Source organism: Saimiri boliviensis, chromosome 13 (genome assembly GCF_048565385.1).
Source record: "Saimiri boliviensis isolate mSaiBol1 chromosome 13, mSaiBol1.pri, whole genome shotgun sequence".
In the NCBI taxonomy this organism is placed as follows: Eukaryota; Metazoa; Chordata; class Mammalia; order Primates; family Cebidae; genus Saimiri; species Saimiri boliviensis.
In genome coordinates this window covers 88,366,276-88,384,756 of record NC_133461.1, presented here as the reverse complement: position 1 = coordinate 88,384,756, position 18,481 = coordinate 88,366,276, and the positions used below count along the sequence as shown (strand labels likewise).

General features: G+C 44.5%; 1 protein-coding gene across 7 annotated transcripts in view; it reads left to right on the top strand.

Moving 5' to 3' along the window:
• DLC1 (DLC1 Rho GTPase activating protein) overlaps positions 1-18,481 on the top strand; it is a 523,653-nt gene that overhangs the window by 468,928 nt on the left and 36,244 nt on the right. Inside the window, exon 1 of one of the 7 annotated variants that reach the window (XM_010346084.3) lies at positions 3,244-3,606. The exons of the other annotated variants lie outside the window; for them this stretch is intronic. Coding sequence (XP_010344386.1) covers positions 3,570-3,606 — 37 coding nt within the window. The 5' untranslated portion in view covers positions 3,244-3,569. Of the gene's footprint in view, positions 1-3,243; positions 3,607-18,481 lie in introns of those variants that run through there. 7 annotated transcript variants of the gene reach the window in all.

Sequence of the window (18,481 nt, the reverse complement as noted above, 5' to 3'; positions counted from 1 at the left end):
AGTGCAGAGGAGTCCGTTCGTTCCTCATGGAGAGATATCAATTTCCAAAGAGATTGCCTGGCTCATATCACTAGGGCAGGTTTAGATTGGTTGCCATAGGGATAAATAAAGCCCAAAGTTAAAATTAAGTGGAATGGGTTTCCATTTTTTTAAATTAGTTACCAGCATCTAAAATTTGAGAGATTTGATATAAAAATATAAAATTATAGAGCTTCTGGAAAAAACCTTTCAGCTTAGTACATTAGGGTTTCCCTGTTAACAGTTAAATAGTGACTAACAATATTGAATGCTTATTATGTGTTAAGCACTTATGTACATTATTTAATTCAAGCCTCATAAAACCCCCATGAGGTATGCACTATAACAACCTTCTTTTTTAAAGATGAAACTGAAGTTTTGAGAAGCTAAATAACATATTGAACTACACAGCCACACACACACACACACACACACAAAGAGAATGAAACAGGCCAGGTGCAGCAGCTCACACCTGTAATCCCAGCACTTTGGAAGGCCAAGGCTGGTGGATTGCTTGAGCCCAGGAGTTCAAGACCAGCTTGGGAAAAATGGCAAAACCCTGTCTCTACAAAAAATACAAAGATTAGCCAGACGTGGTGGCACCCACCTGTAGTCCCAGCTACTTGGGAGGCTAAGGTGGAAGGATTGCTTAGGCCTGGCATCCTCTTGTCTTGAGTGTGGTATGCACAGACTTTGGGCTGCAGTGATCTGAGATTTCACCACTGCACTTCAGCCTGGGCAACAGAGCGAGACTCTGTCTCAAAAACAAGAATGAAATCATGTCCTTTACAGCAACATGAATGCAGCTGGAGGCCACTATGCCAAGCATATTAACACAGGAAGAGGAAACCAAATACTCCGTGTTCTCACTTATAAGTGGGAGTACTCATGGACATAAAAATGGCAACAGTAGACACTGGGAACTACGGGAGAGAGAGGGAGGAAAGGCAGAAAGAGTCGAAAAATTATTAGATACTCTGCTTAGTACCTGGGTGACAGGACCAATCGCACTCCAAACCTCAGCACCATTCACCCCCTGAATCTAAAATAAAAGTTGAAATTGTCAAATAAATAACGTATTAGAAAACTAGTAAGGGGCCTGCTCTAGAAGTCCTGCTTTCAACCACTATTCTCTTTAGTGAAGTAGTTTTCAAAATGTAGCATGTCCAAGAAGAGTGGAATTAAAGCTATAAAAATTGGGGCTTGGCCTTTGTCATAGGCTGTGTCAATAGGCCAAAGAATGGAAGAAGATGAGATTCAGGGAAGGCCAAATGCAAACCAATGCATCACCAAGAGAAAGGATTTTGGAGTTATTATTAGTATTATTATATGAAAGCAAACTACATAACACAATCTCCAGAAAGATGTAATGAAATTAGAAAAGATCCAGGGACAGTAACATCAATAATCAAGGAGAGAGCAATGGGACTTGAATAAAAAGAGAAGGTTAGCCTGTTTTATTCTGGAAAGATGAATGCTAAGTGAAATAAAAAGACTCCTGGCAATCTAATTAAATTAGAATACAACTTTAACCAGCAAATACAAAACATTAAGAACTTATTCTGAGAATTGGTGTATTTGGAGGGGAGATACTTAGAATATCTATATTTTTAAGGTTTGATTTTTTTTTTTTTTTTTTTGACACAGTCTTATTCTGTCACCCAGGCTGGAGTGCAGTGGTTGGTGATCACTGCTAACCACAACCTCTGCCTCCTCGGTTCAAGCTATTCTCCTGCCTCACCCTCTGGAGTAGCCAGGACTACAGGTGCATGCCACCAGGCCCGCCTAATTTTTTTTTTTTTTTTTTTTTTGTATTTTTACTGAAGAAAGGGTTCCAACATGTTAGCCAAGATGGTTTCGATCTTCTGACCTCGTGAGCCTCCCGCCTCAGCCTCCCAAAGTGCTGGGGTAACAGGCGTTAGCCACTGTGCCCGGCCTAAGGTTTGAATTTTTAACAAATAAGATTCATTAGTATGTTTGAAGGTGCACCTTTGTGTGTGTGTGTGTGTGTGTGTGTGTGTGTGTGTGTGTTTTAAAGGAGTCTTGCCCTGTTTGCTACGCTGGAGTGCAGTGGCGTGATCTTGGCTCTCTGCAGTCTCCGCCTCCTGGGTTCAAGGGATTCCCCTGCTTCAGCCTCCTGAGTAGCTGGAACTACAGGCAAGCACCACCACTCCCAGCTAATTTTTTTGTATTTTAGTAGAAATGGGGGTTTCACCATGTTGGTCAGGTTGGTCTCGATTTCCTGACCTCGTGATCCGCCCGCCCTGGCCTCCCAAAGTGCTGGGATTACAGGCGTGAGCCACCATGCCCGGCCCCGTTCTGGATTTTTAAGAATCTTACTGTAACTGTATTTAGTTGTGATGTTTTAATATCAGGCTTCCTATTACATCAGGGGCCCTCAAACTACAGGCGATCAGAATGACCTGAGAGCTTGTAAAAATTGAAGATTCTCACCATCAAAGATTAGAATTCTGCAATCAGGCGCCCGCCAAGGACAGTTCCAGGAGCTGCATTCGATTGCGGCCCAAGAGCCAGTTTGAGAAACACATGCTGTGCCCCCCAGCACGTGCTGAGTGAAAACTCAATTCCTCTAAGGCAGTATTTATCACCTACATTCGTTCCGTACCCATGCAGGTATTAGCAATAAATCACCAATGTCCAAGGGATAGGTACTCTTCTCCCGTTTTCACAGATCTGGAAACACTGACCATCCCTCCCCCTCTCCGCTCCCACTCCGTTCCTGCAAATTTACGCGGTTCTAGCCAGAGTAAAAGACAGGTAAAAAATGCGCAGAGGTACCAAAAAAAGAGGGAAAGCGCAAGGCCTACTAGGTTCCAGCCAGGAGACCTCCGCCAAGTAAATGCCTTGTGACCTTTGCCTTTGCACCCGGGGCCCGTAGTTGGCGACTTTTAGGCGCTTCCCGCTGCGGACGTGGAGGCCGGGGGTGGGTGGGTGGAACATTCCAGCCTTGGGCTGAGTAGGCGCCGGTCCCGGGCAGAGGGGCGGGGCTGGGGAGGGGCGGGGCCTGGGGACGGGCGGGGCTAGGGGGCGGCCTGAGGCTGAGGCCGCGGGGAGGAGGCGCGGACGGGGCGGAGCCTGGGAGTCGGGCGGGGCCGGAGAACCGCCCGTCCCCGAGGCTCGCGACCCTTGCCAAGGGGCGGGGCGGGGCGGGGCCCCGGCCTGGCCCCGCCCCTCGAGGGGTGGCCCAGCGGGAGGGCGAGGCAGGCAGGGCGCGTGGGAGACAGTGCGCTCTGGCTACCGGAGCGAGGGCGCTTCCCTCCTTGCTTGGCCATGGCCGCACCTCCCGGTTGCAGGAGCGCCGGCTCCCGGACTTCTCGCCCAACTCCCTGAGCGACCCCGGTTTCGATCTTTAGAAAACCCCGCCTTCTCTCTGGGGCTGTGGCGAGGGGCAGGGAGCGGCGAGCAAGGATGCGCTGAGGACCGCCAGGGTGCACGTCCCGGGTGCCGCCGTGGGTCCCGACGCGGGAGCCGAGCCGCCTCGGCCAGCCTCGATTTCCCCACTGCGCTGCCGCCGCCGCCCGCCGCGCTTGATGTGCAGAAAGAAGCCGGACACAATGATCCTAACACGTAAGCTAGACTTGCGCCTTGCCGTCTGGTCGGCCGCGGGAGCCGGCTGCGGAGGGGACCCGCCGCGAGAAAGTGTCACGTCGCCTTGTCAAGTTGGTGCCTCTTCTGTGTTCTTGAAATGCTTTCTCCGGAGTCTCCGGAGTTTCTTGGAGGTGGTGTGGGGATAGCAGGACTCGCAGTTTGAGGAGGGAGTTTGAATTTTGAAGGAGTAACCCTTGACTACGTTTTGCCTGGGACCGCGGGCCAGCGCGCCAGACGGACTCCAGATCGGCCGCAACCCTAGAAGGGAAGCCCTGGTTCATGTTCCTGCTAGAGCCAGGCGGGGGGCTCGGGGCTCTGGCTGGAGGGGTGTGGCGACACTGCCTTTTACTTTCCTTTCCTTTGGGGACTGCCCAGCGCTCGGGCTCACCTCCTGTCATTCCCCAGGCTAGTCCAAAATCAGCTTGCACTCCCGGAGGGTTTACTGTGTGGGAATGTTTTAGACGCTAGTGGCGCTTGGAATTTTTTTTTTTTTTTTTCTTTTCATCACTGCTTGAAAGTCAGTTCACCAAAAACTTGTTTTTCTTTTCAACCATTTTTGGGTCAGATACTTTAAACGCTGGGAAGTAACTCAGACCTGGCCAGGGAAGTCTCGCTTTGGTGGCTGCGGGTACCTGGAGAGTGTTGGGGTACTTTAGCAAGCCCCGTGGCTTGCAAAAGGAGTTCCTGCTAGAAAAAAAAAAAAAAAAAATACAGGTTTGTTTGTTTGTTTGTTTTGGAGTTGGGTCGCTGAATCGTGTCCCTGAATTGCCCCCTTGGAGATGTCCACACCCTTGACCCCAACAAGGAGCCTGAGGAGCGAGTTCCTGGGCCGGAGAGAGGAAGGAAGCTCGCGGCCCGACTCGACTATTTTCGTAACGAGGCGACAGCTTCTTGGAAGCCTTTCCTACTCCCTGTCCTTGTTCCCACCTACAGCGTCCTGGGCCGAGCCTTTGATCCCTTTGAAGGAGGCGCACCCCTTCTCTCCGCAGCAAAGCGACCCTGCTGCGTGTAGTTTTCTGCGTCCCAGAGCGTCCTTCAGCGCACAGGTCCTGGATCGAGCGAGGGAAGTGAGAGGGGACACGGGGTTAGGCTGGTGGGGTCTGATCCTGGTCTGTGGCCTGCTAGTTGGGTGAACTTGGGCAGCGACAGGACCTCACTGTGCCTTTTTCATCTGCAGCAAAGGGGTGATAACTGTATTACCTCCACACGAGGAGGTTGTGAGGATCTGATGAGTTCATGCAAGTAAAGTGATTAGCAGGGTGCCTGTTCCAGATGTTAATAAATATCCAGTGTATGCTAATCACTGCAGAAGGAAACCCCTGCTTGCAGTCATTAATTTGCATTGTGGAGCTGAAAACTTCGCCCCAGTCCCCACCTTTCCTCATCCCCAGTCTTGCTTTGAGTGAGTCTTTTTACATCCAACATGGGTGAGCAAATGGGTTTATTCTCAGGATTCAGAGGTTGATTCAGGGATTATTGGTGAGATAGAGGAATGCAGCCTAGGCTGGTGGCATTGATGATGTATTTGGAAAAAAAAAAATTACAGCTCAGGAGAAGGCCGAATACTGGGTCTCAAATTACATTTTTTTCCTCCAAAATTCTGTTTGCTGAAGGGATGAGGGAAAATAATAGCTCAGCAGACTGCAGCCCTCTGAATGTAAATCTATCAGCAGCTCCAAGAGGTTGACTAATTCGCCATCCATCTGGACTACAGGCTGGCCCTCGGCAGAGATAATTTGCAGACCATAAGTGTGGAATTAATGGAGGTGCCATCTTGGCTTGCAGACGGCAGCAGATGGTCAGAGGGGTGCCCTGTAAGGCAGCAGCCCCTCTAATCGAAGAACTAAAGTCCTGGGGAACCAGTGTTAAATGGTTAGCAGATGTGTGTACAAAAGTTATTTCAAGACATTTTCTGAGAAAATGTTGGCGATTGCATGTATTCACTTTTATTGTGGCATGCCAGATTTACAGCGTGGCCTGAGCGCAGATGCATACTTTTTGCATTAGCACTACTGTTCAGAGTTTAAAATGAAGCATGGCAGACTGACTTTCTCTCCCGGCTGTTTTGAAAAGTTTGCTTTTGACAAATACTTATTTTAATTCACAAAGAGTAACACCAGACACCAAACAGCCTGAAAGTTCAAAAGGGGGACGGGGGATAAATAGTTTCCAACTTAAATCTTTCCCTAGACTGGGTGAGAAAAGTGGTTTTGGTGACTTGTGTCATAACTTCGCAATTGCAGATTTAATGAAGAATACCACTCATTCCTTAAACAGTGAATAGTTGAGCAATTAACTATTGCTAATTATGAAGGCCATGTTTCAAATTTTAATGCACTGGAAAGAGTGAAGGATTTTCTTAGGATTCTGGAGTAAACCTGGAAGACAGGTTACACTTCAATCCAAAGCCTTTGTTTGCTTGCTTGTTGTTTAGTACTGTAGTTCAGAAAGCAAAGACTAAGCAAAGTTTAAGAGCATTTTTACATTAAAAGAGGTATTTGGGTGATTATGGAAAATATACCAGGCCAGTAGAAAGACGTGTTGTTATTCAACAAGCTATTACCATGAAGCAAGTTTAAAAATGTATATAGTACTTAAACTCTTATTTTTAGAACTATTATAGGAATTAAAGGGGGTATGGGAGGCCCCAGTGAGATGCCCTCCAATCAGAGGCTTGGTGAGATTCCAAGAGGTGGTTTCAAATACAGAAATAAGTACTTGGGTTTCCCTTGGTGTCCCCATGGAGATTTTAAGCCATGATGCAATGTTAAATGAGAGTGGTATTTTTATGACTTAGGCGGGTAAATACGCAATTTGAAAATATGCAGGTCCAGAAGAATGGGGGGCATCCAGAGTACAGTGGGTAAAATGGATGGGACCTTTTGGAAGAGAGCCTTATGCTGGACAGGATGGTCCAGTATTGTCAACACAAGTTTCTCATGCTTCACTCTCCTTCCTAGCAACAGGAAGACGGAAATGAGGCCATGCAAAAATAAAAGACCCTGAAAGGCCCCAGACAATACTTGATCCACCCCACCATTCACCCTGTACAGCCAGAAGACTTTTACAAAAATAAAAATAACTTCAGATGTTTCCCCTTCCTCCCTGGCTATTGCCAAATCATTAAAGACTAAATTCTTAGTGCTTTAGAACATCATAGCAAAACCTGGTCCCATGGTGTGACTGGCATCCAGACCCACATAAGCCTTTTCTTGAGATTATAAAGCAGACCTCGGGAGAAAGTTGATTTTCATTTGTAATGTTTGCACAGTCCAATGATTTAATTACATGAGTTGGGATCCAATGGGAGAGAACTAATGTCTAAACTAAGTTGTATCTCTGACTTTCTCAGAATGCTCATTTTATCAGGATCTGCCCCTCAAATTCCTAGTTTGGAGTTGTGGGCCTATAATGCAAAGGAATAATCTGTACATCATTCAAGATACTAAAAAATAGATTGTTTTGGCCAGGCGTGGTGGCTTTTTGGAAGGCCAAGACAGGTGGATCACTTGAGATCAGCAGTTCGAGACCATCTGGCCAACATGGTGAAACCCTGTCTCTACTGAAAATACAAAATTTAGCAGGACGTGATGGTGTATCCCTGTAATCCCAGCTACTCAGGAGGCTGAGGCAGGAGAATTGCTTGAATCTGGGAGGTGGAAGTTGCAGATCGCACCACTACACTCCAGTCTGGGAGACGGAGTGAGACTCTGTCACAATCAATCAATAAGTTGTAGTCAAGGTGAACTAATGTCCAACCATAGAGTATAAATATCCACTGCGTCTTAAAAAGCACAATTCCAAGATCCTCTTTTCCATGGCTGTGAAATTAGAAGGAAATGCTTTTCTGGAGCACTTTCACAATTGTCTCTATTTCTGACTCTGTGACCTTTGCATATGGAGGAATGCAGAAGGAGGTGAGTGCTGTTCCTCTCTTAAGGAAGACCGCTGTAGGGTCAAAGTATGTTTTATAGGAACGGGTTACTACATTGAATGAGTGCCATCAGTGGTGTTTTCTTTCAACCTCAACTTAGTTAGAGATCCAGTTAATTTAAAAGGGTTTAGATTCCCAGCTGAGAACGGGCTCCTTCTGTCTGCCTGCACTTTTCCTTCTGTGGGACCCTGTGTTATTGTTAGGAATTACCATGATCAGTGATAAGAACTGGAGACTCCTTCTGGGGGCCCTCTAATTAGGTCTACTCTGTTGTAACATTTTTTTCACTGGACATTTCTGCCTTGCCATCATAATTAATGGAGAACAGGAAGAAGCCCTCCTGTTTAGCCTGTATATTTTTATAGTGTCTCTCAAGCAGCAGCCGGACTTCTCTAGTATGGCCCTTAAAGAGCCTTACAGTTACTTTGCAATTTTCTGGGAGGTGTGTGGCATAGGTAGGGAGCTATAATGTTAAGAGTCAGGGAATGACGGATTTTTTGTGGGTCACCCCCATGGAGGGGAGTCAAGTGAGAGGAGACGTAGGGCTCTGTCTTTAACATTTGGGGGATCGTTCTGGGATACTATTTTCTAAAACTGTGGCTTGCATTGACTGTACCAAATAATTCTTTCTTCAGTGAAAGTACCTTCAAATATTATTTCTAAAAGAAACTTTTCCCCAAAATGTGACTCAAAATATGTGAATGCCTGCCTCTAAGGAAATAAAGATTTGGGCACCAAAGAGTGAACTATTATATCCTTCTAAAGTGAAGCCAAAACACAGTGGAAGTCAGATTCTCTTAATCATTCATCCTTGGGTGTTTTGGTTGTTTTTTGGGGTTTTTTGTTGTTGTTGTTGTTGTTGTTCTGCTATTAGACTTACTTTCCTTGTGAAAAGTCTGCTTATTTTCATTTTATACATTTCTTTACTTGGTGCCTTTTGGTGTCTACCCTTTCCCTTGTCAGGGAAAAATCAAAAGCTCCTTGAAGGCTGAGGTCAGTGAAGCCTGAGTCCTCAGATGCCTTTGGCACCTCCCATCCACATTTTGTTCTCTGACCTGCCCCACCTTTGAGTGTCCTGCGGAGAGGACTGGAGGTCACTTCCTGAAGCTTGTCAGAAAGGCGCCTTCCTTCTCCTCACAGGAGTCTCTAAAGGATGTCTAAGGGACAGAAGTTTTCCACATCCTGGGGTTGTAGCGTTTCCCAGGCTCGCAGCACTTAGGAAGCCATGGAAGAAGAGACCTCAGAGGTGAAATGGCGTGTGGCCCACACACGGAGTCGCACCACAGCCACGCTATGTCCCTCGTCACACTCAAGTGACAAAATAGAGAGAAGATGCTGAAATCCTGAAATGATCGTTACCTTCTGATTCTGGAGAAACCATAAACTCATAAGGGATCCAATCTCCATACAACTCCCTTTTTCAAATTGTATAACACAGAAAAGGGCATTGTATACAATGCTTAGATATCCGTAAAAGTCATTTCATAGGAAGTTCCAGAATTTTTCAGAGGCAGCCTGGAAAACCAGTGCCTTTTTTCTCCTGAGGGGTAGCCGAGATGCGGGGAGGGTCAGTGACTAGTCCAGGGTCACATGTGAGTTGACTGAAACCTCAGGCCCATTCTGGTCAGCATGTGTAAAGAAAATGAGGACAGCAACAAAATGAAAGTCTTAAGTTGTTCATAGGAACCTGGATCAAAATTTGACCATTAGATTAATTTCTGGTCATTCATTAGTGTTCGTTTAGGGGGCTGGGTGTCCCAAGCAATATCAGTGAAAATAATTCCTTAGCTCGCCTAGAACATAGCAAGTCTTATTTTTTTCTCATACTTTTGGCACAGAACTGAGTCTAATTGAATAGTATTTCCTCTTTGAGGTTTGACATAGAAATGGCTGGAGATAGCTTATGCTCCCAACCAGTACCTGCCGTATTTTCATTGTCATTGATCTTTGATAAGATAACTTGATATTTCATTCATTTTCTTCATGTTCTTTTTTCTGTTAGAATAGATGAAAATATGGGTGAGCACTTTTGTTTGTTTGTTTTGAGACGAAGTTTCGCTTGGTCACCAGGCTGGAGTGCAGTGGGGTGATCTCGGCTTACTGCACCCTCCCGCCTTCCAGGTTCAAGCGATTCTCCTGTCTCAGCCTCCTGGGGTAGCTGGTACTACAGGCATGCACCACCACGCCCAGCGAATTTTTGAATTTTTAGTAGAGACGGAGTTTCACCATGTTGGCCAGGATGCTCTTGATCTCGATCACGTGATCCGCCGGCCTTGGTCTCTCAAAGTGCTGGATTACAGGTGTGAGCCACTGTGCCTGGCCTAGCAGTTTTTTAAATAGATCTTCTTGCTATCCCCTTTATTTCTGTCCCCTTTATTTCTAATTCAAGGTTTTTATAGCACTGCTGTTTGCACACTATTTTATGTTTTCCTGTGCTATGGTGGAACTATAAAGCAAAAGCCAGCAAACAGTAAATATGTAGAATAAGCTTTGCTAACATATGTAAAAGAAAGTTTATTTGTATGCCAACTTCTAATAATGGGGACAGGGTTACTCTAGGTTTGTAACCAGGTATTTTGCCTTGAATAATAAGTTTAAAGAGAAAATGGATTATATAATCTTAAAACATGTGCTTCATTTTACAAAAAAAAAAAAAAAAAAAAAGAGACTCAGAAAAACAAGGACCCTTAATATATTAATCAGTTAGATACTTTTCTTTCTTGAAATCTTAATCTATACAGTTATCATCTTCAAAGGACTTTGTATTTTAAAAGCTATTCCAAATCACTGCTCTTAGTGCATAGTTTGAAATGTATAAATATTTGACATAGAATACTAGACATACAGATACATGTGTGTGTGTGTGTGTGTGTGTGTGTGTGTGTATAGCAGAGATTGATTTTTATCCTGCCCAGATTGAAATGAAATAGAAAGATGTGATGACTCAGTATCCATTTCCTTAATAGTTTATTTTCATTTCAGTTTGACCTCTTTTTGCTGGGTAATAAGTGCCAATTTTTGATTAGTCGGGAGATATTTTCTGTTCCCGGAAATAACTGGATCAACACAAGGCTAGAGGGCCTGATAGAGCCATGTCCCTCGTGGGCTCAAATTAATCCAGAGCTGTTGCCTTTGCCAGGGAAGAGCACATATTTTGATGTGAGCTACTTGCCTTTTCCTGGTTTATGTGTTAAAAAGAGTACTTTGCAAACTCTTGAACTAGATGATCCCCAAAGGGGATTTCAATTGACTTAATTTCTACATTGCTAAAGTGTCACTTGCAGCGCTTAATCCCAGTTATAGGCTTGCCGGGTGTGTCTCCCGATGTTTCCTAGTTTCAAGGTAAAACCATCTATTAAGTTGTCATCACATCGCAGGGAAAATGGGTCCTTTTCCCCTCCTTTATATAGTTTCTAGGAATGTTCTTTACTAGAAAGCTGTATATGTATGTCTCCCAACCTCGAGCAGCAGAATAAAAGAAAAAAAGGCAACTTAAAAAGAAAATTCCCCAGAGCTTCCATTTCTTACTAGGACTGAAAACAGTATGGCGATTTACAAGTGAGGGCACTGTTGAAATAGGCAAGGAGTGCTCTAACCTGGGGATGAGAGCTGGGTAGCTTTGGACCCTTCAGCAAATCACCTCAATTCCGTATCAGCTTCCACATGTGTAAAGAGAAAAGATGAAAAGCTCCAAGATGCATTTCAGCGCCCAATTCATGGCTTCTTTGGAAGACAACATGCTGCTGTAACAGAAGTACAAACATGAAAGATCAATAAGGAAAGTAAAACTCTTAAGAGCTTTCTGTACCTTGAAGTGATTTCTTCCTCTCAAATTGAAATTTAGAGGGCTACAGACACGTACATAGGCAAACATCTTTGGTTTTGTGTTTTCTATAATATGAACATAGGCTTCATGGGACAAATCAATTAAGTCGATCTCTTAAAAAGCAAATTGAACCAGGAGTAGTGGCACACGCCTGTGATCCCAACACTTTGGGTGGCCGAGGCGGGTGGATCACTTGAGTTGTGAAAATTGAGACCAGCCTGGCCAACATGGTGAAACCCCATCTCTACTAAAAATACGAAAATTAGCCGGGTGTGGTGGTGCATGCCTGTGGTCCCACCTACTTGGGAGGGTGAGGCAGGAGAATCCCTTGAACCCAGGAAGCAGAGGTTGCAGTGAGATGGCAACACTGCCCTCCTCCAGGCTGGGTGACACAGTCAGCCTGTCTCCAAAAAAAAAAAAAAAAAAAAAAAAAAAAAAAAAAAAAAAAAAGGCAAATTGGAAACGTTAGCTTTTGCAATGAAAACTTCTGTAAATTTACAAAATTGGGGGTCTCTCCCAGCAGTTTCAAGTGATCCAGTTTTTTGAGGGAAGAAGAATGTCTCCATCTAATTGATGAGAAATCTAGAAAATTAACCGTGGTCATGGAACTCCTTCTAGAGGTTGTCTTAGAGAGAAGGTAAAATGGGTGTAAAGGAAATATTAGAGTCAACGCTTAGGGAGTTTACAAAGCCTATGGCAGTCCCAGGTTTTACAGATGAAGCAACAGGACCAGAGAGATTATTTTCCTAGGGCTACCTAACTAGGCAGTGGATTCTTTCCTGAATCTGTTTTCCTGACTTGCTACAGTAATGCTTTGTCCTCTGCTATCGATAGAGTATTAGAAGGACCTCGGAGCACCCAGATGCAAAGCTGTTTCTCAACTGAGGAAATAATGTTGGTTGCTCGTTGCATAACCAGGCTCAGAAGGTGCTTCCATCCAATCCATGAGATAACTCACTTTCTGCTCCTGCTTTTTTGCTGTGTTCTGGTAAATCCAGAGTGCATTCCTCCAACACCTCTGCTTCCCAGCTTACCTCTTACTTCATTCGGGGTCCCTTACCCTGAATCCCCTCTCCTGCAATCCAGTTTCATATCCAAGATCATAATGCTTCTTTAAATAAAGGCTGAGCACAGACTAGGACCGGGCAGACCCCACTTGCCCACTAGCAAGAAGGGATATCCTCCCACCTCTGATTTCATACTCCCATGCCTTATCACATTCCTCTTCATACTATACAGAAGTTCTTCATTTCCTTTTTTTAAGAGAAAAGCTATGCATGAGAATAATGCATTTCAAACTGGTCACATTGGTAGATAACACAGCATTTAAAAATATATAAAAATGTAAGACTGGGGCCGGGCGCGATGGCTCAAGCCTGTAATCCCAGCACTTTGGGAGGCCGAGGCGGGTGGATCACGAGGTCGAGAGATCGAGACCGTCCTGGTCAACATGGTGAAACCCCGTCTCTACTAAAAATACAAAAAACTAGCTGGGCGTGGTGGCGCGTGCCTGTAATCCCAGTTACTTAGGAGGCTGAGGCAGGAGAATTGCCTGAACCCAGGAGGCGGAGGTTGTGGTGAGCCGAGATCGCGCCATTGCACTCCAGCCTGGGTAACAAGGCGAAACTCCGTCTCAAAAAAAAAAAAAAAAAAAAAAAAATGTAAGACTTATTGTAGGTTTTGTTTGAAACTTTTTTAAATAGTTATGTATACAGACATGTGTTTATATGCATGAATGTGTGTTTATATTTATATACATGTACATACATGTGTATGTGTGTGCCATGTTACAATGTAGAATGTATTTCTTATGGTGGATCCTGGCCAGAAAAATTAACACCTCTTACTAGAACAAAAATTGTATGAGTGGTTTTATTTTTGTTTGTTTGTTTGTTTTTGAGATGGCGTTTCGCACTGTTGCCCAGGCTGTATCAGTGGCGCGATCTTGGCTCACTGCAATCTCCGCCTCCCGAGTTCAAGCAATTCTTCTGCCTCAGCCTCTCAAGCAGCTGGGACGACAGGCATGCGCCACCATGCCTGGCTAATTTTTTGTATTTTTAGTAGAGATGGGGTTTCACCATGTTAGCCAGGATGGTCTCAGTCTCCTGACCTTGTGATCCGCCAGACTCGGCTTCCCAAAATGCTGGGATTACAGGCATGAGCCACGACACCTGGCCTGTTGTTAATTTCTTTATGTAATATTTATTGAGCAACTACTGTGTGTGGTTGTAGGTTCTTGGGATATATCAGAGAATAAAATAGACAAAGAAGCTTGCCCTTGAGGAGCTTACAAAGAGGAAAGACAGAAAGTAAACCTAGTAAGTGTTGTGGAAGAAGAAACAATAAAATAGGAAAATGGGGAGAGAGGGCCCAGGTGTCATGGCTCATGCCTGTAATCTGCACTTTGGGTGGGAGACTGGGGCAGGCGGATTACTTGAGGTCAGGAGTCCAAGACCAGCCTGGCCAACATGGTGACGCCACGTCTTTACTAAAGGAAAAAAATAAAAAGAAACCGAAAATTAGCCAGGCGCTGTGGCAGGCACCTGCAGTCACAGCTACTCAGGAGGTTGAGGCAGGAGAATCGCTTGAACCTGGGAAGCAGAGGTTGCAGTGAGCTGAGACTGTGCCACTGCACTCTAGCCTGGGAAACAGAGTGAGACCCTATCTCAACAACAACAAAAAAGGTGTCAGGGGAGAGGGCATGGGAGGAGGCGGGTGTGGCTGGATCAGTCACTGGGATATGGGGCAGCAGGCGGGGTCCTGACAGGAGGCAGGATGTGGCGGACATTGTTAGGAGTTTGGCTTTCACCAATGAAAGGGGGACTCACTAATGTTGCCTGTACAGGGACACTTGGGACTTAGCAAACACGTGGACCTTAGAATAGCCCTTAGGAAACCAATTCGTTTCTAAGTGGAGGATAGACGATCCTTATACACGCTGTACTTTACTGAATTTCCTTTCCACTTGGCTTCCTGCTTCAAGACAGGAACTTGTGTCTTTGATTTTTCCCTGAGGGCTGCTGGCAGTACACCTAGTTCAATCAATAAATAGTGAAGGGGATAATGTAGGATGATTAACTTTAGCTAAACCTATGACTGTACTATAATATACCTAACGATAGATTTGGGTGAGGTTTTGTTAAGCCAGATAGCCTAAGAAACTGAATTAGTGACTGACCAGTCTCCCAGAAGCTCCATGTTTTTTTTTTTTTTTTTTCTTTTTTCCCAGACTATGCATAGCAGATGTTTGGAATTTTTTTAGGTACCTGAGGGTAGGAATGCTGCCAGTGGCTGGTGAAAATCTTTACTGTGATTAGATAACATTGGAGTTTAATAAATATTAATATATGGATTCTGTTGTCTGCCTTAACCTTACTAGGAATTTGTTTTACCTAGATAACTCCTGATAACCAATCTTTGGCAGTTGTGTATTTTTAACATTTGTTTTGTTTGTTTCTTTGAGACGGGAGACTCACTCTGTTGTCCAGGCTGGATGGAGTACAGTGGCACCATCTTGGCTCACTGCAACCTCCACCTCCCAGGTTCAAGCAATTCTCTGCTTCAGCCTCCTGGGATTACAGGTGCCTACTACCGCCTCTGCTAATTTATGTATTTTTAGTAGAGATGGGGTCTCGCCATGTTGGCCGGGCTGGTTTCTAACTCCTGACCTCAGCTGATCTGCCCGCCTTGGCCTCCCAAAGTGCTGGGATTATAGGCCTGAGTCTCCATGCCCAGCTAACATTTGGTTTTTTAAATTGCAAGGAGAAAGATTCAAGTCGTCATTCTCTGCCTTTAAAGAAAGGAAAATAGTAACATTTTTTTTTCTTTTTCTTCAAACCAGGCTACCTGTAATTCCTTTGCGCAAAAAGTTGTCTTTAGGGATATACAAATGAATTAAAAAGTGAGAAGTTGGTGAAGTGAAGAAGGGGAAATTTATTTGAGAGAACCCAAGGCTTAAGGTATGACAGTGTGGTATATCCTCAGAACTCCAAGGAGTTTGGAAGCCTGGAACAAGCTTACATTTGGAGGCCTTCCAAGAGCTGAGTGGATAGGCAGATGCCAAACTGTGGTCTTCACTGAGGATTTCGGATTGTATTTGAAAGGCAGTGGAAAGTCATTAAAGAACTGTAAGCTGGGAAGTGACATGATGAAATATGTGTTTCATAAAACCAACCCAGTGGCTCGGGGATCCTTGAAGTAAGATAGATGTGTTGTGGGCAGGGAGGAGTGAGGCTTATCAGAGAGTTCAGTGAGGAGTCTGTTAGGATAATCCAAGGGTGAAGAAGTCCAGGATGAAGGAATACAAAGAAATGTTATCTGGCTTAGTGGTCCTAGTCCTGGCTGCCTTTAAACAGGGAGCTTTTCTGAAATACAATGTCCAGGCTCTATCTAGACTGAGTGAATCAGAATACTTGGGGAGGGAATGGTTGGTGTTTTTAAAAGCTCCCTGGCCAGGCATGGTGGCTCATGCTTGTAACCCAGGACTTTGGGAGACTGAGGCAGGAGGATTGCTTGAGCCCAGGAGTTTGAAACCAGCCTGAGTAACATAGAGAGACTCTATCTCCACAAAAAAGCATACAAACTTAACGAGGCGTGGTGGTACATGCCTGTAGTCTCAGCTACTCAGGAGGCTGAGGCAGGAGGATTGCTTGAGTCCAAGAGCTCAAGGCTACAGTGAGCTGTGATCATGCTACTGCACTCCAGCCTAGATGACACAGTGAAAATTTGTCTAAAAAAAAAAAAAAAAAAAAAGGAAAGAAAGGAAGAAAAGAAAGAAAGAGAAAGAAAGAAAACTCCCCAGTGAAAGAAAGAAAAGAAAACTCCCCAGTACAATTCCTATCTACATCCAGGGTTGGGAGTCAACAAGAGCTCCTCGCCTTACCACAGGTGTTTGAGGTCATGATCTGTTTGTCTCAGTGAACCTCCTGTGGTACCTACCCTTCACATAAAGATGGGTTGTAATTAAAGCCATCATATCCACCTGCGCAACATCCCTGCAAAATTGGCCACCTTGATGTCATCAGGAGAATTCATAATCAGTGTCTTCCCTCCCATTTGAAGGAATCTTTGTCACCATGGAGAGGAGAATGCATCTTGATTTGGATCAGAAAGTACCTCCTGTCTGCACACAGCTGACATGGTCCTCTAGCAATTAAGTAAGATTCAGCTTTTCCATGAATCTTTGCCCATATGGCTATCAAATTTTAAGAGATCCACGGAACCTGGAAAAGTGCTTGAATTTTCTTGCATTCCTTTAATTCCTTAGAATTGCATTAAAAAAAAAAATTCTTAAAAAAACAAATTCACTGTACCATTTGCATCAAAGCCTGGATGGTAGCATGTTATCAAAGAAGAGAAGAAACCCAGAAGTTTCCTCTGTGAAGCTAGAGGGAACAAGATTGAAGTAATCACGTCTCGGTTACGCCCAACTACTGTTTCTTAACCAGATAATAGAGTTCAACAGAATGATGTTGGGGGTGCGGAGTTTTTGTTCAGCTTACTGTTGAGGGGTGATGGGAAGACAGGATCATCCCATCATGCCAGAAAATGTTCAAATGTGGCCTAATGCTTCCCAGTCATACACAAAAGGGTGTCTGAGACCTTATCCATCTAATGTGCAGAACTGCTTTGTGAAACGACTTAGACTAAAGCTGTTTCTAATAAAAATTTCCTGTTTCCTCCTTAAGGCATTTGTCTGTTGTTTGTTTAGAGAAAACCCAGGTATAAATGTTGCGTTGTATTTCCATTGTATTTTTAGTTTCTAATGGCATTTTTGTTCAGTGGGGAAGGTTTTTAAAAAATCATCCTTGTACTTTTCACACCACCACCCACATACATTGAAGGGAAAATCACACCCTCAGAGCTGTGTTAGAGACCCCCAAAACAAGCATAGGGTAGGTAAAGGTGACTGTGATATAATATATATACGGTTTTCTGTAATATTTGTTCATTGTTACATACTACATATTATTTTATTTTATTTATTTTTGAGACAGAGTCTTGCTCTGTCACCCAGGCTAGAGTGCAGTGGTGCGATCTTAGCTCACTGCAACCTCCGCCTCCCAGGTTCAAGCGATTCTCCTGCCTCAGCTTCCTAAGTAGCTGAGACTACAGGTGCCCACCACCATGCCCAGCTAATTTTTGTATTTGTAGTAGAGATGGGGTATTGACATGTTGGCCAGGCTGGTCTCGAACTCCTGAGGTCAGGTGATCTGCCCACCTTGGCTTCCCAAAGTTCTGGGATTACAGGCATGAGCCACCGTGCCCGGCCTGTTACATGCAGTATTTTTTAAAGGGAAGATCATGTCTTGCAGGAAGAAACTTGCATTTTTGTAAGTCATTGTTTTTACTCTCACTGTGGCATTTGAATGTAGAAATCTCATTTTTAAAAATTTATTTATATATTTTGAGAGAGAATCTCACTGTGCTGCCCAGGTTGGTTTTGGCGTCCTAGGCCCAAGCAATCCTCCTACCTTAGCCTCCTGAGTAGCTGGGAATACAGGCAGAAAGCTTTTTTTTCTTTTTACATTTTTTGTAGAGATGTAGTGTCACTATTTTTGTCCAGGCCGGTCTTGAACTTCTGGCCTCAGATGTTACTCCCACCTAGGCCTCCCACAATGCTGGGATTACAGGAGTGAGCCACCTCGCTTGGCCTCAGAAAGCTCATTTTTAAGGAGAGGTGGTTACTTCTCTTTCTGTTTACTCATGTGTTTATTTTAGAATCAATATGAGGTGTAAGTGAACTAATATGTGCTCGTGCTTAAATAGGGCCTTACACATATATTAAGCACTCAGTAGAGTGAGCCATTAATAGAACTGTTGAAAGGCATGTCGGAAGACTGCACGGAGGAGGTGGTATTTGGTTGAGACCTTGAAGGATGAGTGAAATTCCTTCATGAGCAGATGGAAGGGCATTTCAGGCCAGAGAATTCACTCCAGTACAGTGTGTGTGGATATGAGCACCAAATTTACTTTGGCTAGAGTGCTCAGGTACAGGGAGCTTAACAATTAGGTTGGATGCCAAGTGGAGACCCTTGAAAACCTTGCAGGGGTGTTTAGACTATTTTTATTTTTCAGCTCTGCTGTTCAGGCTG